The sequence below is a fragment of the Oncorhynchus keta genome, unplaced genomic scaffold (assembly GCF_023373465.1).
Source record: "Oncorhynchus keta strain PuntledgeMale-10-30-2019 unplaced genomic scaffold, Oket_V2 Un_contig_19903_pilon_pilon, whole genome shotgun sequence".
NCBI lineage: Eukaryota > Metazoa > Chordata > Actinopteri > Salmoniformes > Salmonidae > Oncorhynchus > Oncorhynchus keta.
Window position 1 is genome coordinate 5,569 of NW_026281723.1, and position 22,912 is coordinate 28,480.

General features: G+C 48.8%; 1 protein-coding gene across 1 annotated transcript; it reads left to right on the forward strand.

Moving 5' to 3' along the window:
- The first annotated feature begins 394 nt into the window (after positions 1-394).
- On the forward strand, positions 395-21,134 carry LOC118382840 (4-hydroxyphenylpyruvate dioxygenase-like protein). The gene is made up of 5 exons (XM_052504623.1): positions 395-1,160; positions 1,590-1,756; positions 12,257-12,408; positions 18,730-18,866; positions 20,493-21,134. The coding sequence occupies exons 1-5, from the start codon at positions 493-495 to the stop codon at positions 20,683-20,685; spliced, it is 1,317 nt and encodes a 438-aa protein (XP_052360583.1). The 5' UTR covers positions 395-492; the 3' UTR covers positions 20,686-21,134.
- Positions 21,135-22,912: the final 1,778 nt, after the last annotated feature.

Here is a 22,912-nt window from a genome sequence, read left to right on the forward strand (position 1 = left end):
TAAACTCATTTTACATGTGGGATGGGCTCATATGCAATATGTGGATAAATACTGGGGCCAGGGCTCTGGAAAAGGGGTGGGTCCCGCGGGGGCTCTCCGGCTTGTCATACTCTTGTATTAAAAGTCTATAATTGAATTCAAAGTTCTTCATTGTGTCATATTTGAACCAATTTTTCTACTACACACGTAAAACATAGGCATGCAGTACATACATTATTTTTAGAACATGGAAAGAGTTCTGCCATCGTTGTAACCAAAAGCAGATACTAAGGGGGAGGGACTTTATTTACATATGTGACGTAGACAAATACTATGTATGTATAAAAGCAAAGCCAGTGCTAAGAAGCGGCGGCTATTCCGCGGACCAGCACGGCTTTTAATTACTTGTATTAATAAAGTCTACTTTGAAATTCAAAAGTTCTTCTGAGAGTATTATATTTCTGAAACAATTATCTACGACACGCACACGCGCCAGTCTACCGTCATAACAAGATGGCAGCCTCCTTGAGCCGGTTGCACCACATTTCACTTCACGTTACAAACGTGGATAAAATAGCGTATGAACTTGTTTCTAAATTTAAGTTTAATTTATTTGTTGCGAGGTTGACGGAGAAGTCTAAACAGTTGGCTTTCAGGAAAGGAGCGGCAGTTTTCGTCGTCAATGAAAGACCATTGAATGGAGTAACACTGTCGAGCAAGAGCAACATTCAAACCGGGATAAAGAACGACAAGGATCCGAAATGTCTCTACGATGTCAACCCACACTATTCCGTCGACACCGCGTCTAACGTCTGTTTCGAAGTAGAAAACGTGGAAAGGTCATTCAAGTCCCTTCGCAACATTGGCTGCGATTTCTTGGTGCCTCCGACAGAGGTGTGTGACGAGAAAGGGATTGTCACCTATTCAGTCGTCAAATCAATCGTGGGAAATGTGAACCACACGCTCATTGACACGAGTAAATACAAGGGGAGTTTCTTACCCGGGTTTCAGGAGGTTGAAAACGTGACGGAAAACGGCACACCGGTGTCTGAGAGTACAGAGTCTTCTTGTCCAGTCACTCATTTTGATCACATCACCTATGCTTGTCCGAGACGGTGCACACCGCAAGTGATGAGCTGGTATGAGAGGCACTTTGGCTTCCACAGGTTCTTCATTGACAGGTTAAGTGGCTTTCAATTATTTTTTTAAATTATGATTCAGCAATTTGAAAATAATGAATTGTTAGATGATGATTGATCATGCATCTCAATCACAAACGGATGCAGTGAATGTAATATGAATGAAAGTTACTGTGAGTTATTGTGAGTATAGAACATTTTGTTGTTGTTTTGGTTGGGCACCAGACCAGTTAGTGCTGTCACGCCACTCTGTGTCATAAGCCAAACATGTGGAATGATAGTACAAACTGGGTTTGGTACCCAGGCTACGCTATAAAGATAAACCCTATAATTAGGCATTTTTAATACTAATTAAATAGCATGTCTATGGGATTAACAATGAAGACAAATAGATGCTCTTTCTGTAAGTGTTTTTTTTTCTCCATCTTTTTACAAATAATAAATAAATGGATTCTGTCTGTTTTCCCTTAGTAATGAGGATGTGGATGAGGGCTATGTTCTGAACACGGAGGGCATTGGACTGCGTCTCACAGCCATGGAGTACTGGAAATGCAGCCAAACCGGAATAAAGCTTCCCTTCACAGATGACAAACAACCCGACTGCAAGTTTGTCATTGCGGAGTCGCTGCCTGACCAAGGTCATCACTTTCAGAGAGTTATACAGCTTAAAATGTTGTTTTTTCCGTGCTTCCTCAAATCCTCTCTTCTCCTCTTTCTCACCTGTTTTGGAAGAGAAGGTCAAAGGTCCCTCATCTTTTAATAGGATTTGAGGAGGTTAGGAGTAGAGGTTGACACGGGAATGAACATTCAGTCCTGCCAACAAAAATATTTCCCCCTGTACTGCCCTGATCCGGCAACAGTTCTATAACCCCAGAACTGTCCTGATCCGGCAACAGTTCTATAACCCCAGAACTGTCCTGATCCGGCAACAGTTCTATAACCCCAGAACTGTCCTGATCCGGCAACAGTTCTATAACCCCAGAACTGTCCTGATCCGGCAACAGTTCTATAACCCCAGAACTGTCCTGATCCGGCAACAGTTCTATAACCCCAGAACTGTCCTGATCCGGCAACAGTTCTATAACCCCAGAACTGTCCTGATCCGGCAACAGTTCTATAACCCCAGAACTGTCCTGATCCGGCAACAGTTCTATAACCCCAGAACTGTCCTGATCCGGCAACAGTTCTATAACCCCAGAACTGCCCTGATCCGGCAACAGTTCTATAACCCCAGAACTGCCCTGATCCGGCAACAGTTCTATAACCCCAGAACTGTCCTGATCCGGCAACAGTTCTATAACCCCAGAACTGTCCTGATCCGGCAACAGTTCTATAACCCCAGAACTGTCCTGATCCGGCAACAGTTCTATAACCCCAGAACTGTCCTGATCCGGCAACAGTTCTATAACCCCAGAACTGTCCTGTCCCTTCCTGATAAAAGTCCATCCCGTGCGCAGAAATATGTAGGCTATTATGTTTAAGGACTATTACAAATAATGTAATATTGCGACTGTGATATGTGGTTGTATTGTCTAATTGTAGTTAAATGTTCTGACTGTAGGTGTAACAGTGTTGCTTCCGTCCCACTCATCGCCCCTACCTGGACTCGAACCAGGGACTCTCTGCACACATCGACAGTACAGCACAAGTCGATCTATTTTTGTTTCATTCTTCACCTAAAATGTCACGGGGGTTTAGTTAAAATGCAAACAATTGGCCTTGATGGTAAAGTTGTTGGAGGGTTTAACTATGCTGCTTCAGGCTGCTTGATGGTAAAGTTGTTGGGGGGTTTAACTATGCTGCTTCAGGCTGCTTGATGGTAAAGTTGTTGGGGGTTTAGCTATGCTGCTTGGGCTTGATGGTAAGGTTGTTGGGGGGTTCAGCTGTGCTGCTTCAGGCTGCTTGGGCTTGATGGTAAAGTTGTTGGGGGTTTAGCTATGCTGCTTCAGGCTGCTTGGGCTTGATGGTAAAGTTGTTGGGGGTTTGGCTATGCTGCTTCAGGCTGCTTGATGGTAAAGTTGTTGGGGGTTTAGCTATGCTGCTTGATGGTAAAGTTGTTGGGGGGTTTAGCTATGCTGCTTCAGGCTGCTTGGGCTTGATGGTAAAGTTGTTGGGGGTTTAGCTATGCTGCTTCAGGCTGCTTGGGCTTGATGGTAAAGTTGTTGGGGGTTTGGCTATGCTGCTTCAGGCTGCTTGGGCTTGATGGTAAAGTTGTTGGGGGTTTGGCTATGCTGCTTGGGCTTGATGGTAAAGTTGTTGGGGGTTTAGCTATGCTGCTTCAGGCTGCTTGGGCTTGATGGTAAAGTTGTTGGGGGTTTAGCTATGCTGCTTCAGGCTGCTTGTGCTTGATGGTAAAGTTGTTGGGGGTTTGGCTATGCTGCTTGGGCTTGATGGTAAGGTTGTTGGGGGGTTCAGCTGTGCTGCTTCAGGCTGCTTGGGCTTGATGGTAAAGTTGTTGGGGGTTTAGCTATGCTGCTTCAGGCTGCTTGGGCTTGATGGTAAAGTTGTTGGGGGTTTAGCTATGCTGCTTCAGGCTGCTTGGGCTTGATGGTAAAGTTGTTGGGGGGTTTAGCTATGCTGCTTCAGGCTTGCTTGGGCTTGATGGTAAAGTTGTTGGGGGTTTAGCTATGCTGCTTCAGGCTGCTTGATGGTAAAGTTGTTGGGGGTTTAGCTATGCTGCTTCAGGCTGCTTGGGCTTGATGGTAAGGTTGTTGGGGGTTTAGCTATGCTGCTTCAGGCTGCTTGGGCTTGATGGTAAGGTTGTTGGGGGTTTAGCTATGCTGCTTGGGCTTGATGGTAAAGTTGTTGGGGGGTTTAACTATGCTGCTTCAGGCTGCTTGATGGTAAAGTTGTTGGGGGTTTAGCTATGCTGCTTCAGGCTGCTTGATGGTAGTCTAGCCATGGTACTGTAGGAGGGAGGGGCTGTTAGATGAAGACATGCTAGTCTAGCCAGGGTACTGTAGGAGGGAGGGGCTGTTAGATGAAGACATGCTAGTCTAGCCAGGGTACTGTAGGAGGGGGGCTGTTAGATGAAGACATGCTAGCCAGGGCACTGTAGGAGGGAGGGGCTGTTCGATGAATACATGCTAGCCAGGGTACTGTAGGAGGGAGGGGCTGTTAGATGAAGACATGCTAGTCTAGCCAGGGTACTGTAGGAAGGGGGGCTGTTAGATGAAGACATGCTAGCCAGAGGGTACTGTAGGAGGGAGGGGCTGTTAGATGAAGACATGCTAGTCTAGCCAGGGTACTGTAGGAGGGAGGGGCTGTTAGATGAAGACATGCTAGTCTAGCCAGGGTACTGTAGGAGGGAGGGTCTGTTGTTAGATGAAGACATGCTAGCCAGGGTACTGTAGGAGGGAGGGGCTGTTAGATGAAGACATGCTAGCCAGGGTACTGTAGGAGGGAGGGGCTGTTAGATGAAGACATGCTAGTCTAGCCAGGGTACTGTAGGAGGGAGGGGCTGTTAGATGAAGACATGCTAGCCAGGGTACTGTAGGAGGGAGGGGCTGTTAGATGAAGACATGCTAGCCAGGGTACTGTAGGAGGGAGGGGCTGTTAGATGAAGACATGCCAGCCAGGGTACTGTAGGAGGGAGGGTCTGTTGTTAGATGAAGACATGCTAGCCAGGGTACTGTAGGAGGGAGGGGCTGTTAGATGAAGACATGCTAGTCTAGCCAGGGTACTGTAGGAGGGAGGGGCTGTTAGATGAAGACATGCTAGCCAGGGTACTGTAGGAGGGAGGGGCTGTTAGATGAAGACATGCTAGCCTAGCCAGGGTACTGTAGGAGGGAGGGGCTGTTAGATGAAGTCATGCTAGTCTAGCCAGGGTACGGTACTGTAGGAGGGAGAGACTGTTAGATGAAGACATGCTAGTCTAGCCAGGGTACTGTAGGAGGGAGGGGCTGTTAGATGAAGACATGCTAGCCAGGGTACTGTAGGAGGGAGGGGCTGTTAGATGAAGACATGCTAGCCAGGGTACTGTAGGAGGGAGGGGCTGTTAGATGAAGACATGCTAGTCTAGCCAGGGTACTGTAGGGGGGAGGGGCTGTTAGATGAAGACATGCTAGTCTAGCCAGGGTACTGTAGGAGGGAGGGGCTGTTAGATGAAGACATGCTAGCCAGGGTACTGTAGGAGGGAGGGGCTGTTAGATGAAGACATGCTAGTCTAGCCAGGGTACTGTAGGAGGGAGGGGCTGTTAGATGAAGACATGCTAGCCTAGCCAGGGTACTGTAGGAGGGAGGGGCTGTTAGATGAAGACATGCTAGTCTAGCCAGGGTACTGTAGGAGGGAGGGGCTGTTAGATGAAGACATGCTAGCCTAGCCAGGGTACTGTAGGAGGGAGGGGCTGTTAGATGAAGACATGCTAGTCTAGCCAGGGTACTGTAGGAGGGAGGGGCTGTTAGATGAAGACATGCTAGTCTAGCCAGGGTACTGTAGGAGGGAGGGGCTGTTAGATGAAGACATGCTAGTCTAGCCAGGGTACTGTAGGAGGGAGGGGCTGTTAGATGAAGACATGCTAGCCTAGCCAGGGTACTGTAGGAGGGAGGGGCTGTTAGATGAAGACATGCTAGTCTAGCCAGGGTACTGTAGGAGGGAGGGGCTGTTAGATGAAGACATGCCAGCCAGGGTACTGTAGGAGGGAGGGTCTGTTGTTAGATGAAGACATGCTAGCCAGGGTACTGTAGGAGGGAGGGGCTGTTAGATGAAGACATGCTAGCCAGGGTACTGTAGGAGGGAGGGGCTGTTAGATGAAGACATGCTAGTCTAGCCAGGGTACTGTAGGAGGGAGGGGCTGTGAGATGAAGACATGCTAGCCAGGGTACTGTAGGAGGGAGGGGCTGTTAGATGAAGACATGCTAGCCTAGCCAGGGTACTGTAGGAGGGAGGGGCTGTTAGATGAAGACATGCTAGCCTAGCCAGGGTACTGTAGGAGGGAGGGGCTGTTAGATGAAGTCATGCTAGTCTAGCCAGGGTACGGTACTGTAGGAGGGAGAGACTGTTAGATGAAGACATGCTAGTCTAGCCAGGGTACTGTAGGAGGGAGGGGCTGTTAGATGAAGACATGCTAGCCAGGGTACTGTAGGAGGGAGGGGCTGTTAGATGAAGACATGCTAGCCAGGGTACTGTAGGAGGGAGGGGCTGTTAGATGAAGACATGCTAGTCTAGCCAGGGTACTGTAGGAGGGAGGGGCTGTTAGATGAAGACATGCTAGTCTAGCCAGGGTACTGTAGGAGGGAGGGGCTGTTAGATGAAGACATGCTAGCCAGGGTACTGTAGGAGGGAGGGGCTGTTAGATGAAGACATGCTAGTCTAGCCAGGGTACTGTAGGAGGGAGGGGCTGTTAGATGAAGACATGCTAGTCTAGCCAGGGTACTGTAGGAGGGAGGGGCTGTTAGATGAAGTCATGCTAGTCTAGCCAGGGTACGGTACTGTAGGAGGGAGAGACTGTTAGATGAAGACATGCTAGTCTAGCCTGGGTACTGTTGGAGGGAGGGGCTGTTAGATGAAGACATGCTAGCCTAGCCAGGGTACTGTAGGAGGGAGGGGCTGTTAGATGAAGACATGCTAGTCTAGCCAGGGTACTGTAGGAGGGAGGGGCTGTTAGATGAAGACATGCTAGTCTAGCCAGGGTACTGTAGGAGGGAGGGGCTGTTTGATGAAGACATGCTAGCCAGGGTACTGTAGGAGGGAGGGGCTGTTAGATGAAGACATGCTAGTCTAGCCAGGGTACTGTAGGAGGGAGGGGCTGTTAGATGAAGACATGCTAGTCTAGCCAGGGTACTGTAGGAGGGAGGGGCTGTTAGATGAAGACATGCTAGTCTAGCCAGGGTACTGTAGGAGGGAGGGGCTGTTAGATGAAGACATGCTAGTCTAGCCAGGGTACTGTAGGAGGGAGGGGCTGTTAGATGAAGACATGCTAGCCAGGGTACTGTAGGAGGGAGGGGCTGTTAGATGAAGACATGCTAGTCTAGCCAGGGTACTGTAGGAGGGACGGGCTGTTAGATGAAGACATGCTAGCCTAGCCAGGGTACTGTAGGAGGGAGGGGCTGTTAGATGAAGACATGCTAGTCTAGCCAGGGTACTGTAGGAGGGAGGGGCTGTTAGATGAAGTCATGCTAGTCTAGCCAGGGTACGGTACTGTAGGAGGAGAGACTGTTAGATGAAGACATGCTAGTCTAGCCAGGGTACTGTAGGAGGGAGGGGCTGTTTGATGAAGACATGCTAGCCAGGGTACTGTAGGAGGGAGGGGCTGTTAGATGAAGACATGCTAGCCAGGGTACTGTAGGAGGGAGGGGCTGTTAGATGAAGACATGCTAGTCTAGCCAGGGTACTGTAGGAGGGAGGGGCTGTTAGATGAAGACATGCTAGTCTAGCCAGGGTACTGTAGGAGGGAGGGGCTGTTAGATGAAGACATGCTAGCCAGGGTACTGTAGGAGGGAGGGGCTGTTAGATGAAGACATGCTAGTCTAGCCAGGGTACTGTAGGAGGGAGGGGCTGTTAGATGAAGACATGCTAGCCTAGCCAGGGTACTGTAGGAGGGAGGGGCTGTTAGATGAAGACATGCTAGTCTAGCCAGGGTACTGTAGGAGGGAGGGGCTGTTAGATGAAGACATGCTAGCCTAGCCAGGGTACTGTAGGAGGGAGGGGCTGTTAGATGAAGACATGCTAGTCTAGCCAGGGTACTGTAGGAGGGAGGGGCTGTTAGATGAAGACATGCTAGTCTAGCCAGGGTACTGTAGGAGGGAGGGGCTGTTAGATGAAGACATGCTAGCCAGGGTACTGTAGGAGGGAGGGGCTGTTAGATGAAGACATGCTAGTCTAGCCAGGGTACTGTAGGAGGGAGGGGCTGTTAGATGAAGACATGCTAGTCTAGCCAGGGTACTGTAGGAGGGAGGGGCTGTTAGATGAAGACATGCTAGTCTAGCCAGGGTACTGTAGGAGGGAGGGGCTGTTAGATGAAGACATGCTAGTCTAGCCAGGGTACTGTAGGAGGGAGGGTCTGTTGTTAGATGAAGACATGCTAGCCAGGGTACTGTAGGAGGGAGGGGCTGTTAGATGAAGACATGCTAGTCTAGCCAGGGTACTGTAGGAGGGAGGGGCTGTTAGATGAAGACATGCTAGTCTAGCCAGGGTACTTCAGGAGGGAGGGGCTGTTAGATGAAGACATGCTAGCCAGGGTACTGTAGGAGGGAGGGGCTGTTAGATGAAGACATGCTAGTCTAGCCAGGGTACTGTAGGAGGGAGGGGCTGTTAGATGAAGACATGCTAGTCTAGCCAGGGTACTGTAGGAGGGAGGGGCTGTTAGATGAAGTCATGCTAGTCTAGCCAGGGTACGGTACTGTAGGAGGGAGAGACTGTTAGATGAAGTCATGCTAGTCTAGCCAGGGTACGGTACTGTAGGAGGGAGAGACTGTTAGATGAAGACATGCTAGTCTAGCCAGGGTACTGTAGGAGGGAGGGGCTGTTAGATGAAGACATGCTAGCCTAGCCAGGGTACTGTAGGAGGGAGGGGCTGTTAGATGAAGACATGCTAGTCTAGCCAGGGTACTGTAGGAGGGAGGGGCTGTTAGATGAAGACATGCTAGTCTAGCCAGGGTACTGTAGGAGGGAGGGGCTGTTAGATGAAGACATGCTAGCCAGGGTACTGTAGGAGGGAGGGGCTGTTAGATGAAGACATGCTAGTCTAGCCAGGGTACTGTAGGAGGGAGGGGCTGTTAGATGAAGACATGCTAGCCTAGCCAGGGTACTGTAGGAGGGAGGGGCTGTTAGATGAAGACATGCTAGTCTAGCCAGGGTACTGTAGGAGGGAGGGGCTGTTAGATGAAGACATGCTAGTCTAGCCAGGGTACTGTAGGAGGGAGGGGCTGTTAGATGAAGACATGCTAGCCAGGGTACTGTAGGAGGGAGGGGCTGTTAGATGAAGACATGCTAGCCTAGCCAGGGTACTGTAGGAGGGAGGGGCTGTTAGATGAAGACATGCTAGTCTAGCCAGGGCACTAGCCAGGGTACTGTAGGAGGGAGGGGCTGTTAGATGAAGACATGCTAGTCTAGCCAGGGTACTGTAGGAGGGAGGGGCTGTTTGATGAAGACATGCTAGCCAGGGTACTGTAGGAGGGAGGGGCTGTTAGATGAAGACATGCTAGTCTAGCCAGGGTACTGTAGGAGGGAGGGGCTGTTAGATGAAGACATGCTAGTCTAGCCAGGGTACTGTAGGAGGGAGGGGCTGTTAGATGAAGACATGCTAGTCTAGCCAGGGTACTGTAGGAGGGAGGGGCTGTTAGATGAAGACATGCTAGCCAGGGCACTGTAGGAGGGAAGGGCTGTTTGATGAAGACATGCTAGCCAGGGTACTGTAGGAGGGAGGGGCTGTTAGATGAAGACATGCTAGTCTAGCCAGGGTACTGTAGGAGGGGGGGCTGTTAGATGAAGACATGCTAGCCAGGGTACTGTAGGAGGGAGGGGCTGTTAGATGAAGACATGCCAGCCAGGGTACTGTAGGAGGGAGGGTCTGTTGTTAGATGAAGACATGCTAGCCAGGGTACTGTAGGAGGGAGGGGCTGTTAGATGAAGACATGCTAGTCTAGCCAGGGTACTGTAGGAAGGGGGGGCTGTTAGATGAAGACATGCTAGCCAGGGTACTGTAGGAAGGAGGGGCTGTTAGATGAAGACATGCCAGCCAGGGTACTGTAGGAGGGAGGGTCTGTTGTTAGATGAAGACATGCTAGCCAGGGTACTGTAGGAGGGAGGGGCTGTTAGATGAAGACATGCTAGTCTAGCCAGGGTACTGTAGGAGGGAGGGGCTGTTAGATGAAGACATGCTAGTCTAGCCAGGGTACTGTAGGAGGGAGGGGCTGTTAGATGAAGACATGCTAGCCAGGGTACTGTAGGAGGGAGGGGCTGTTAGATGAAGACATGCTAGTCTAGCCAGGGTACTGTAGGAGGGAGGGGCTGTTAGATGAAGACATGCTAGTCTAGCCAGGGTACTGTAGGAGGGAGGGGCTGTTAGATGAAGACATGCTAGTCTAGCCAGGGTACTGTAGGAGGGAGGGGCTGTTAGATGAAGACATGCTAGCCAGGGTACTGTAGGAGGGAGGGGCTGTTAGATGAAGACATGCTAGTCTAGCCAGGGTACTGTTGTTAGATGAAGGTACTGTAGGAGGGAGGGGCTGTTAGATGAAGACATGGTCTAGCCAGGGTACTGTAGGAGGGTTAGATGAAGACATGCTAGTCTAGCCAGGGTACTGTAGGTAGGAGAGGGAGGGGCTGTTAGATGAAGACATGCTAGTCTAGCCAGGGTACTGTAGGAGGGAGGGGCTGTTAGATGAAGTCATGCAGGGTCTGTAGAGGGAGGGGCTGTTAGATGAAGACATGGTACTGTAGGGAGGGAGGGAGGGGCTGTTAGATGAAGACATGCTAGTCTAGCCAGGGTACTGTAGGAGGGAGGGGCTGTTAGATGAAGACATGCTAGCCAGGGTACTGTAGGAGGGAGGGGCTGTTAGATGAAGACATGCTAGTCTAGCCAGGGTACTGTAGGAGGGAGGGGCTGTTAGATGAAGACATGCTAGTCTAGCCAGGGTACTGTAGGAGGGAGGGGCTGTTAGATGAAGACATGCTAGTCTAGCCAGGGTAGGGTGTAGGAGGGAGGGGCTGTTTGATGAAGACATGCTAGCCAGGGTACTGTAGGAGGGAGGGGCTGTTAGATGAAGACATGCTAGTCTAGCCAGGGTACTGTAGGAGGGAGGGGCTGTTAGATGAAGACATGCTAGTCTAGCCAGGGTACTGTAGGAGGGAGGGGCTGTTAGATGAAGACATGCTAGTCTAGCCAGGGTACTGTAGGAGGGAGGGGCTGTTAGATGAAGACATGCTAGCCTAGCCAGGGTACTGTAGGAGGGAGGGGCTGTTAGATGAAGACATGCTAGTCTAGCCAGGGTACTGTAGGAGGGAGGGGCTGTTAGATGAAGACATGCTAGTCTAGCCAGGGTACTGTAGGAGGGAGGGGCTGTTAGATGAAGACATGCTAGCCAGGGTACTGTAGGAGGGAGGGGCTGTTAGATGAAGACATGCTAGTCTAGCCAGGGTACTGTAGGAGGGAGGGGCTGTTAGATGAAGACATGCTAGCCTAGCCAGGGTACTGTAGGAGGGAGGGGCTGTTAGATGAAGACATGCTAGTCTAGCCAGGGTACTGTAGGAGGGAGGGGCTGTTAGATGAAGACATGCTAGTCTAGCCAGGGTACTGTAGGAGGGAGGGGCTGTTAGATGAAGACATGCTAGTCTAGCCAGGGTACTGTAGGAGGGAGGGGCTGTTAGATGAAGACATGCTAGCCAGGGTACTGTAGGAGGGAGGGGCTGTTAGATGAAGACATGCTAGTCTAGCCAGGGTACTGTAGGAGGGAGGGGCTGTTCGATGAAGACATCCTGCGGGTGTCCTGTTTCCGGTGTCAACCTCTAGTTAGGAGAGACGATGTGAGGAATAGATGGATTGAGAGAAAGAGCCAATGCATTTACCCATGACCAATTTTCATTATAATGAATTACCACCTGCCGAGACCTGAATGGTGTCTATCTCGGTGTGAATGGTGTCTATCTCGGTGTGAATGGTGTCTATCTCGGTCTGGATGGTGTCTATCTCTGTCTGAATGGTGTCTATCTCTGTCTGGATGGTGTCTATCTCTGTCTGGATGGTGTCTATCTCGGTCTGGATGGTGTCTATCTCGGTCTGGATGGTGTCTATCTCTGTCTGAATGGTGTCTATCTCGGTCTGAATGGTGTCTATCTCGGTCTGAATGGTGTCTATCTCTGTCTGGATGGTGTCTATCTCTGTCTGAATGGTGTCTATCTCTGTCTGAATGGTGTCTATCTCGGTCTGGATGGTGTCTATCTCTGTCTGGATGGTGTCTATCTCGGTCTGAATGGTGTCTGGATGGTGTCTATCTCGGTCTGGATGGTGTCTATCTCGGTCTGGATGGTGTCTATCTCGGTCTGAATGGTGTCTATCTCGGTCTGGATGGTGTCTATCTCGGTCTGGATGGTGTCTATCTCGGTCTGGATGGTGTCTATCTCGGTCTGGATGGTGTCTATCTCGGTCTGGATGGTGTCTATCTCTGTCTGAATGGTGTCTGAATGGTGTCTGTTTCAGGCAGTAACCAGGTGGACACCTTTCTGGAGCAGCACGGAGGCCCAGGGATCCAGCACATTGGATTGTACACACAGGACATCGTGTCCACAGCACAGACCATGGGCCGGGCAGGAGTCCACTTCTTCTCTCCTCCTCCTGCCTACTACACCGAGGTTTGTCTCACTCCGTCACCATGGCACCCAATGGCACCCATGGCACCCAATCATCCCCCAAACGGAACCCCTAGAGCACATATGTCAGAGTCAAGGCCCGCGGGCCACATCCGGCCCGCGAGAAGGTTTTTTACGGCCCCTGGGATGATCTTGATTTATTATTAGAACCGGCCCGCAGACCGCAGCAAGCCGGCAGCCCGCAGATCTTTTACACGCACCAATACTACATTTCCCACAATGCAACGGTGACGCACCGAGCAGTAGGCTGCTTCATTTCAATATTTATTGGCACAGCAGTTGTCAGCATCACAGTAAAATTAACTTTCAGATACCCATCAAAAATGGCAAAACGGAAGGTGGACACTGAGAACCGGGGTTTCAAACAAGGTGGGAGTCGGAGTATTTGTTCACGGAGGTAGCTGGAAAACCTGTGTGTCTTCTGTGTGGAGAAAGTGTGGCGGTACTGAAAGAGTATAATCTGAGACGACACGCATTATGAAACGAAACACGCGGACAAAAACAAGAATATGGACATGGAACAAAGGCTACAAAAGGCAGAGGAATTAAAACGAGGCCTCAAATCTCGACAGGCTCTGTTCAAAAAGCCAAATCACAAGGCCAGGCTGCTGTCAAGGCCAGTTTTATTTTGGCAGAAGAGATCGCTAAATCAGCCCGGCCATTTACGGAGGGGGATTTCATCAAAAACTGCATGATTAAAGTTTGTGACGAAGTTTGCCCAGAAAAAAGGCAACTCTTTTTAAATGTGAGTCTGAGCAGAAACACCATTGCCGAGAGAGTAGACCAGTTGTCCATCAATCTAAAAGAGCAGCTTGTGAAAAGGGAAAAGATTTCATTGCATATTCCTTGGCTGTGGATGAGAGCACCGACATTTCTGACATTGCCCAGTTGTCAATTTTCATCCGCGGAGTGGACTCCAGCCTAAGCGTGACAGAGGAGTTTTTGGCTTTACGTCCTATGCATGGCACAACTACGGGGCATGATTTGTATGAAGAGGTGTCAAGATGTGTAAATGAGATGGAGCTGCCTTGGGAAAAACTCGTGGGTTTGACAACCGACGGAGCACCTGCGATGTGTGGACAAAGGAGCGGACTGGTGGCGAAGATACGGGAAAAGATGCAAGAGGAAAACGCGACAGGTGAGCTGACAGCTTATCATTGTATCATACACCAGGAAGCGTTGTGCGGTAAAGCCTTGAAAATGGAGCATGTAATGAGCATCATCACGCGCACAGTTAACTTTATCAGAGCCAAAGGTTTGAATCACCGCCAGTTCAAGGCATTTCTGACGGAGTTAGAAACGGAGCATGGTGATTTGCCTTATCACACAGAGGTGCGATGGCTAAGCCAGGGAAAGGTGCTTCAAAGATGTCTTCGTGAGGAGATTTGTCTGTTCTTGGACAGCAAAGGGAAAGACACAACACAACTCCGAGACGAAATGTTTCTGTGTGAAATGGCTTTTCTGTGTGACATTACGAGTCATCTGAATGCAATGAACTTGCAGCTGCAGGGTCGGGATCGTGTCATCTCTGATATGTACAGTACAGTGAAGGCATTTAAAACCAAACTGACTCTGTGGGAGACGCAGATGCGGAAAGAAAATTTGAGCCACTTTCCCAGCTGCCAGACCATGAAAGAGAAGCTCTCTACCAGTGCGTTCCCGAGCGCACAGTTGGCTGATAAAATAGGTATGCTTGCCGCTGACTTTCGACGCCGATTTGCTGACTTTGAAGCACAAAAAAGCAGGTTGGAACTGCTCGGTAACCCATTTGCTGTTGACGTGGAAAGCTCACCACCAAACCTCCAAATGGAGTTGATTGACCTCCAATGCAATGATGCACTGAGGGCAAAATATGCAGCAGTGGGTGCTGCGGAGTCCGCCCGTTTCCTCCCGACACAATGCCCCAGCTGCGCATCCAGGCTGCTCAAACGTTGTCTATGTTTGGCAGCACATACCTGTGTGAACAACTGTTTTCTTTGATGAACTTGAACAAAACATCACACAGAAGTCGACTTACTGCTGAACACCTCCACTCAATTCTGAGGATTTCCTCAGCTCAGAGTACCCCGAACATTGATGAACTTGTGGAAAAGATGGGACACCACCAAGTATCACCCTCAACCTCAAACAAGTGAACATTACTGTGCAATCACATATTTAGAGTTTTTACTCAGTTCAAGTTTAAAAGTTAAAGTTTAATATTTGTTTTCACTGCATGTTACTTCTCCTTAAACAAAGTGTTGTTTTTGATTAATAGATTTTTGCACTTTATTTTATTGTATTTCAATCCAATTATATTTTAAAAATATTTCAGTTGAGTGGATGATAGAAAATTGCTATTATTGTTTTTTTCTTTGAAGTAAATTTAGCCCACTTTTGCTAAAATAGAAAATATAGGCTACTGATGGTGCCTTGAATACCGGTTTCTTTCATTTAATGTTCATGTTATGGGGATTTTTATATAAAGGAAATTTGTCTTTTGTGTCTGTTGAAAATTAAAGATTACTGACAGAGCCATAAGAAAATATTGCTTTATTTATCTGATCATATTGGAATATATTTGTTAGGTTTTCAGTAGGTTCAATTAGGTTCACTAGACTATATGCGTCATTTAAAAATTTTTCAATGAACATTCGAACAGTCCGGCCCCCGGCTTGTAGCTAAATTTTTTATTTGGCCCTCCGTCCATTTGACTTTGACACCCCTGCCCTAGAGGATTTGATTGGTATAAGCAATATGGTGAAACTTCCACTTAGCCTATCAGAGAGCAGGGTGGAGCTTCTACCATATTGATTGCACCTATTAATTATACATTTATTTAACTTTTTATAGCACTTTTCATAATCTACAATCTCCTTCACGCATGTCCGTCTGTCTCTCACGCATGTCCGTCCGTCTGTCTCTCACGCATGTCCGTCTGTCTCTCTCACGCATGTCCGTCTGTCTCTCACGCATGTCCGTCCGTCTCTCTCACGCATGTCCGTCTGTCTCTCACGCATGTCCGTCTGTCTCTCACGCATGTCCGTCCGTCTCTCACGCATGTCCGTCCGTCCGTCTCTCACGCATGTCCGTCCGTCTCTCACGCATGTCCGTCCGTCCGTCTCTCACGCATGTCCGTCCGTCCGTCTCTCACGCATGTCCGTCCGTCTCTCACGCATGTCCGTCCGTCTCTCTCACGCATGTCCGTCTGTCTCTCACGCATGTCCGTCTGTCTCTCTCACGCATGTCCGTCCGTCTCTCTCACGCATGTCCGTCCGTCTCTCTCACGCATGTCCGTCCGTCTCTCACGCATGTCCGTCCGTCTCTCACGCATGTCCGTCCGTCTCACGCATGTCCGTCCGTCTCTCACGCATGTCCGTCCGTCTCTCACGCATGTCCGTCCGTCCGTCTCTCACGCATGTCCGTCCGTCCGTCTCTCACGCATGTCCGTCCGTCCGTCTCTCACGCATGTCCGTCCGTCCGTCTCTCACGCATGTCCGTCCGTCTCTCACGCATGTCCGTCCGTCTCTCACGCATGTCCGTCCGTCCGTCTCTCACTCATGTCCGGAAGTCTCTCACTCATGTCCGTCCGTCTCTCACGCATGTCCGTCTGTCTCTCACTCATGTCCGTCCGTCTCTCACGCATGTCCGTCCGTCTCTCACTCATGTCCGTCCGTCTCTCTCACGCATGTCCGTCTGTCTCTCACTCATGTCCGTCTGTCTCAGGAACGCATGTCCGTCCGTCTCTCAGCATGTCCGTCCGATCTGAACACGCATGTCCGTCCGTCTCTCACGCAGGAAGTCCGTCCGTCTTGAACACTCAGTCCGTCCGTTTCTGGACGCATGTCCGTCTGTCTCTCACTCATGTCCGTCCGTTGTTCACGCATGTCCGTCCGTCTTGAACACTCATGTCCGTCCGTTTCTCTCACGCATGTCCGCCCGTCTCTCACTCGTGTCCGTCCGTCTCTAAGTTGTGAATGAAACACTGGGTCTGTGAGATGCCCTGGAATGCATTGTGGTACATGGAGTTGTTCACTGGAAGTAAACAGTCCTCTGTAGCTGATTGAACATCTACAGGAAGTTGTTTTCTGAAGTAGGAAGTTGTAGCGTGATTGAACACGACAGGAAGTTGTTTTCTTGAAGTAGGAAGTTGTAGCGTGCTTGAACATGACAGGAAGTTGTTTACTGGAAGTAGGAAGTTGTAGCGTGCTTGAACACGACAGGAAGTTGTTTACTGGAAGTAGGAAGTTGTAGCGTGCTTGAACACGACAGGAAGTTGTTTACTGGAAGTAGGAAGTTGTAGCGTGATTGAACACGACAGGAAGTTGTTTTCTTGAAGTAGGAAGTTGTAGCGTGATTGAACACGACATGAAGTTGTTTACTGGAAGTAGGAAGTTGTAGCGTGATTGAACACGACAGGAAGTTGTTTACTGGAAGCAGGAAGTTGTAGCGTGATTGAACACGACAGGAAGTTGTTTACTGGAAGTAGGAAGTTGTAGCGTGATTGAACACGACAGGAAGTTGTTTACTGGAAGCAGGAAGTTGTAGCGTGATTGAACACGACAGGAAGTTGTTTACTGGAAGTAGGAAGTTGTAGCGTGATTGAACACGACAGGAAGTTGTTTACTGGAAGTAGGAAGTTGTAGCGTGATTGAACACGACAGGAAGTTGTTTACTGGAAGTAGGAAGTTGTAGCGTGATTGAACACGACAGGAAGTTGTTTACTGAAGTAGGAAGTTGTAGCGTGATTGAACACGACAGGAAGTTGTTTACTGGAAGTAGGAAGTTGTAGCGTGATTGAACACGACAGGAAGTTGTTTTCTGGAAGTAGGAAGTTGTAGCGTGATTGAACACGACAGGAAGTTGTTTTCTGGAAGTAGGAAGTTGTAGCGTGATTGAACACGACAGGAAGTTGTTTACTGGAAGTAGGAAGTTGTAGTGTGATTGAACACGACAGGAAGTTGTTTACTGGAAGTAGGAAGTTGTAGCGTGATTGAACACGACAGGAAGTTGTTTACTGGAAGTAGGAAGTTGTAGCGTGATTGAACACGACAGGAAGTTGTTTACTGGAAGTAGGAAGTTGTAGCGTGATTGAACACGACAGGAAGTTGTTTACTGGAAGCAGGAAGTTGTAGCGTGATTGAACACGACAGGAAGTTGTTTACTGGAAGTAGGAAGTTGTAGCGTGATTGAACACGACAGGAAGTTGTTTACTGGAAGTAGGAAGTTGTAGCGTGATTGAACACGACAGGAAGTTGTTTACTGGAAGTAGGAAGTTGTAGCGTGATTGAACACGACAGGAAGTTGTTTACTGGAAGTAGGAAGTTGTAGCGTGATTGAACACGACAGGAAGTTGTTTACTGGAAGTAGGAAGTTGTTGATTACAGGAAGTTGTTTACTGGAAGTAGGAAGTTGTAGCGTGATTGAACACGACAGGAAGTTGTTTACTGGAAGTAGGAAGTTGTAGCGTGATTGAAACGACAGGAAGAAGTTGTTTACTGGAAGTAGGAAGTTGTAGCGTGATTGAACACGACAGGAAGTTGTTTACTGGAAGTAGGAAGTTGTAGCGTGATTGAACACGACAGGAAGTTGTTTACTGGAAGTAGGAAGTTGTAGCGTGATTGAACACGACAGGAAGTTGTTTACTGGAAGTAGGAAGTTGTAGCGTGATTGAACACGACAGGAAGTTGTTTACTGGAAGCAGGAAGTTGTAGCGTGATTGAACACGACAGGAAGTTGTTTACTGGAAGTAGGAAGTTGTAGCGTGATTGAACACGACAGGAAGTTGTTTACTGGAAGCAGGAAGTTGTAGCGTGATTGAACACGACAGGAAGTTGTTTACTGGAAGCAGGAAGTTGTAGCGTGATTGAACACGACAGGAAGTTGTTTACTGGAAGTAGGAAGTTGTAGCGTGATTGAACACGACAGGAAGTTGTTTACTGGAAGTAGGAAGTTGTAGCGTGATTGAACACGACAGGAAGTTGTTTACTGGAAGTAGGAAGTTGTAGCGTGATTGAACACGACAGGAAGTTGTTTACTGGAAGCAGGAAGTTGTAGCGTGATTGAACACGACAGGAAGTTGTTTACTGGAAGCAGGAAGTTGTAGCGTGATTGAACACGACAGGAAGTTGTTTACTGGAAGCAGGAAGTTGTAGCGTGATTGAAAACTGTTGGTGTTGTTGGTGGATATCCTCTCCACGACGTTGAGGACGCGTCCCAGGACTTACAGCTCCTTGGGAGACACCCAGTGTCCTTTTACTGACTGAGGCTCCTTACGTCTACTACCACTGTGCCCTTTGACCCCTGTGTCTTGTCCTGTGGCAGGTGGGTAAGCAGCAGGAGATGGAGGACGCAGGTTACGACCCCCAGATGCTGTCTCAGCACAGCATCCTCCTGGACACAGACCTGCGCCAGGTCCAGACTGACCCCTCCTGTCAGACTACGGACATGCAGAAGAAAAGGTACCAGATTCATTAGCCTGTAGGTATCAAATGCTAGTGTTCCTTAAAGACTGTCGTGGGTTTTCAATATAGTACTTTATTTCAGCTCTGATGAGACCGCAGTATGTCTACTGCTCTGCTTCATCACAACACAGAGTGTAGAGGTCAGAGTGTAGAGGTCAGAGTGTAGAGGTCAGAGTGTAGAGGTCAGAGTGTAGAGGTCAGAGTGTAGAGGTCAGAGTGTAGAGGTCAGAGTGTAGAGGTCAGAGTGTCGAGACCGGTCAGTCGGAGTATAAATGTTTTCTAATGATGATCAGAAACCACCTTCAAGGAAGTGAGACACCCAGTGTCCTTTTACTGACTGACTGAGGTCGAAGCTACCCAATATATCTAACCTATGTTTTCCTCTCTTCTCATTCCCTCTAAACAGATACCTGCTCCAGGCGTTCACCCAGTCCATCTTCTCATTCCCAGATACCCGCTCCAGACGTTCACCCAGCCCATCTTCTCATTCCCTCTAAACAGATACCTGCTCCAGCCGTTCACCAAGCCCATCTTCTCATTCCCAGATACCTGCTCCAGGTGTTCACCCATCTTCTCATTCCCTCTAAACAGATACCTGCTCCAGGCGTTCACCCAGCCCATCTTCTCATTCCCTCTAAACAGATACCTGCTCCAGCCGTTCACCAAGCCCATCTTCTCATTCCCAGATACCTGCTCCAGACGTTCACCAAGCCCATCTTCTCATTCCCAGATACCTGCTCCAGACGTTCACCAAGCCCATCTTCTCATTCCCAGATACCTGCTCCAGACGTTCACCAAGCCCATCTTCTCATTCCCAGATACCCGCTCCAGACGTTCACCCAGCCCATCTTCTCATTCCCAGATACCCGCTCCAGACGTTCACCCAGCCCATCTTCTCATTCCCAGATACCTGCTCCAGGCGTTCACCAAGTCCATCTTCTCATTCCCTCTAAACAGATACCTGCTCCAGGCGTTCACCCAGCCCATCTTCTCATTCCCTCTAAACAGATACCTGCTCCAGGCGTTCACCAAGCCCATCTTCTCATTCCCTCTAAACAGATACCTGCTCCAGGCGTTCACCAAGCCCATCTTCTCATTCCCTCTAAACAGATACCTGCTCCAGGCGTTCACCAAGCCCATCTTCTCATTCCCTCTAAACAGATACCTGCTCCAGCGTTCACCCAAGCCCATCGTTCACCAAGCCCATCTTCTCATTCCCTCTAAACAGATACCTGCTCCAGGCGTTCACCAAGCCCATCTTCTCATTCCCTCTAAACAGATACCTGCTCCAGGTGTTCACCCATCTTCTCATTCCCTCTAAACAGATACCTGCTCCAGGTGTTCACCCATCTTCTCATTCCCTCTAAACAGATACCTGCTCCAGGCGTTCACCCAGCCCATCTTCTCATTCCCTCTAAATAGATACCTGCTCCAGGCGTTCACCCAGCCCATCTTCTCATTCCCTCTAAATAGATACCTGCTCCAGCCGTTCACCAAGCCCATCTTCTCATTCCCAGATACCTGCTCCAGGCGTTCACCCAGCCCATCTTCTCATTCCCAGATACCTGCTCCAGGTGTTCACCCATCTTTCACCAAGCCCATCTTCTCATTCCCTCTAAACAGATACCTGCTCCAGGCGTTCACCCAGCCCATCTTCTCAGAGGACACCTTCTTCCTGGAGCTAATCGAGAGGAGAGGTGCGTCAGGGTTCGGAGAGGGGAACATCAAAGCTCTGTGGAGGTCTGTCCAGGCATACATGGACACAGAGAGGGCAGAGACTGAGGCACAAGGAGAGAACACGACTCCCAGAACATAACCCCAGAACCCGAAGCACTGCCACAGCGCCTAACATTTTACAGCGAACACTGCAGCGAACTCCTTCCTCCGCTACTCTTTCGTCTGTGTGAGGCTGAAATACACTGAGTTTCCCGGGGAAGCTGTGGCTCGCCGGGGAAGCTGTGGCTCACCGGGGAAGCTGTGGCTCGCCGGGGAAGCTGTGGCTCGCCGGGGAAGCTGTGGCTCGCCGGGGAAGCTGTGGCTCGCCGGGGAAGCTGTGGCTCACCGGGGAAGCTGTGGCTCACCGGGGAAGCTGTGGCTCGCCGGGGAAGCTGTGGCTCGCCGGGGAAGCATTGAATGATTGTGTTCATGAGTCTCTTATTAAATGTGTATGTTTTAATGATTTTTCATTAAACCCTGTATGACTAATATTTTTATGGCCTTTATAAATGAATTCATGTGGGCAGAATATTATACCTCAAGGCAACAGTTCCGGTCAGAAGTTGAGTTTTCTTTCTTTTTACTATTTTCTACGTTGTAGAATAATAGTGAAGACATCAGAACTATATAAAATAACACATATGGAATCATGTAGTAAACAAATAAAAGTGTTAAACACATATAAATATATTTTAGATTCTTCAAAGTAGCCTCTATTTGCTTTTACAGTTTTCCACACTCTTGGCGTTCACTCAACCAGATTCATGAGGATCTCTTGTCCAATCGTCTTGAAGGAGGTCTTTGGTGGTGGAAAACCAGCTAGTTTGCTGCTCCCATTCTCATTTCACTTCTTCGCTGCTGTCGTTGCAATGCCTCAGTGAACTTCCAACCGGTGGGTTATAGGGCTGTTACGGTGACCAAATTACCTCCACACCGGCGGTCAAGTTCAAAGTGATCGTTTAGCTGATGGTCATTAGTAGCCTACCAAACTTGCTAACTGTGGTACTCTGCATTCTGTCTCTAATCTCTCTGACATCAATGCAAATGTTGTGGAAAATCTAATCAAACATTAAAGTTTGTGTTGCGCAAAACTTTCATAGGCTATGCAATTGCGTGAGAACAGAGTGATGGCCTCTACTAAAAAGAGGAGGATCCCATCAGCTTTCTATAGGCTAGGCCTACTATATTTATTCCTCAACTTTCCTAATATTAAGCACATTGCTTCTCTTTATAACAGGAGCATTGCCTACCTGGCTGGCATGAAAATGAACCGCAGGGAAAAGCACTGCCCTTGCTTCAGGTCCCGAGCTACATTTAGATTTGGGTCATTTCAGGCTAAAATGGAATCCAAAGGGTACTGATCCTTGGGTAAGCACACCTAATACCTGTTGTATTTGGCGCATGTGACAAATAACATTTGATTTGAGAGTGCAGACACAACAGGGACATGTCACAAGGCAAATTAGTCAATATTAACTATATCTGCAAAGTCTTTTAACTTAAAAAATGATACTATCATTTTATCTAGTTACCCAGAGTCCGATGAACTCATGGATTCCATTTTTATGTCTTTACATGAAGGAAGCTACAGGTAGTTTTGCTCTCCAATGTTCACAAGCCTTACAACAATGACAGGAAGTCTACCGGTACAGAGAAGACAGAGACACAACAATGACAGGAAGTCTACCGGTACAGAGAAGACAGAGACACAACAATGACAGGAAGTCTACCGGTACAGAGAAGACAGAGACACAACAATGACAGGAAGTCTACCGGTACAGAGAAGACAGAGACACAACAATGACAGGAAGTCTACCGGTACAGAGAAGACAGAGACACAACAATGACAGGAAGTCTACCGGTACAGAGAAGACAGAGACACAACAATGACAGGAAGTCTACCGGTACAGAGAAGGCAGAGACATAACAATGACAGGAAGTGTACCGGTACAGAGAAGGCAGAGACATAACAATGACAGGAAGTGTACCGGTACAGAGAAGGCAGAGACACAACAAGGACAGGAAGTCTACCGGTACAGAGAAGACAAAGACACAACAAGGACAGGAAGGATCTGGACGCTGAACATGTCCCAGTTCTTCCATGGCCTGCATGCTCACCAGACATGTTACCCATTGAGCATGTTTGGGATGCTCTGGATCGACGTGTATGACAGCGTCTTCCAGTATCCAGCAACTTCGGACAGCCGTTAAAGAGGACTGGGACAACATTCTGTACATTCTGGGACACTACACTTCTGGACAACACACTGAATATTACTGTCAAGCATAGACACTACACTTCTGGACAACACACTGAATATTACTGT

What these genes read in the sequence shown, in the direction of transcription:
- LOC118382840 (XM_052504623.1), top strand. Translation starts at nt 493, where the DNA reads ATGGCAGCCTCCTTGAGCCGGTTGCACCACATTTCACTTCACGTTACA. An exon ending in CACAGGTTCTTCATTGACAG is followed by an intron (nt 1,161 to 1,589) that starts GTTAAGTGGCTT and finishes GTTTTCCCTTAG; the next exon opens with TAATGAGGATGTGGATGAGG. An exon ending in ACGGACATGCAGAAGAAAAG is followed by an intron (nt 18,867 to 20,492) that starts GTACCAGATTCA and finishes CCCTCTAAACAG; the next exon opens with ATACCTGCTCCAGGCGTTCA.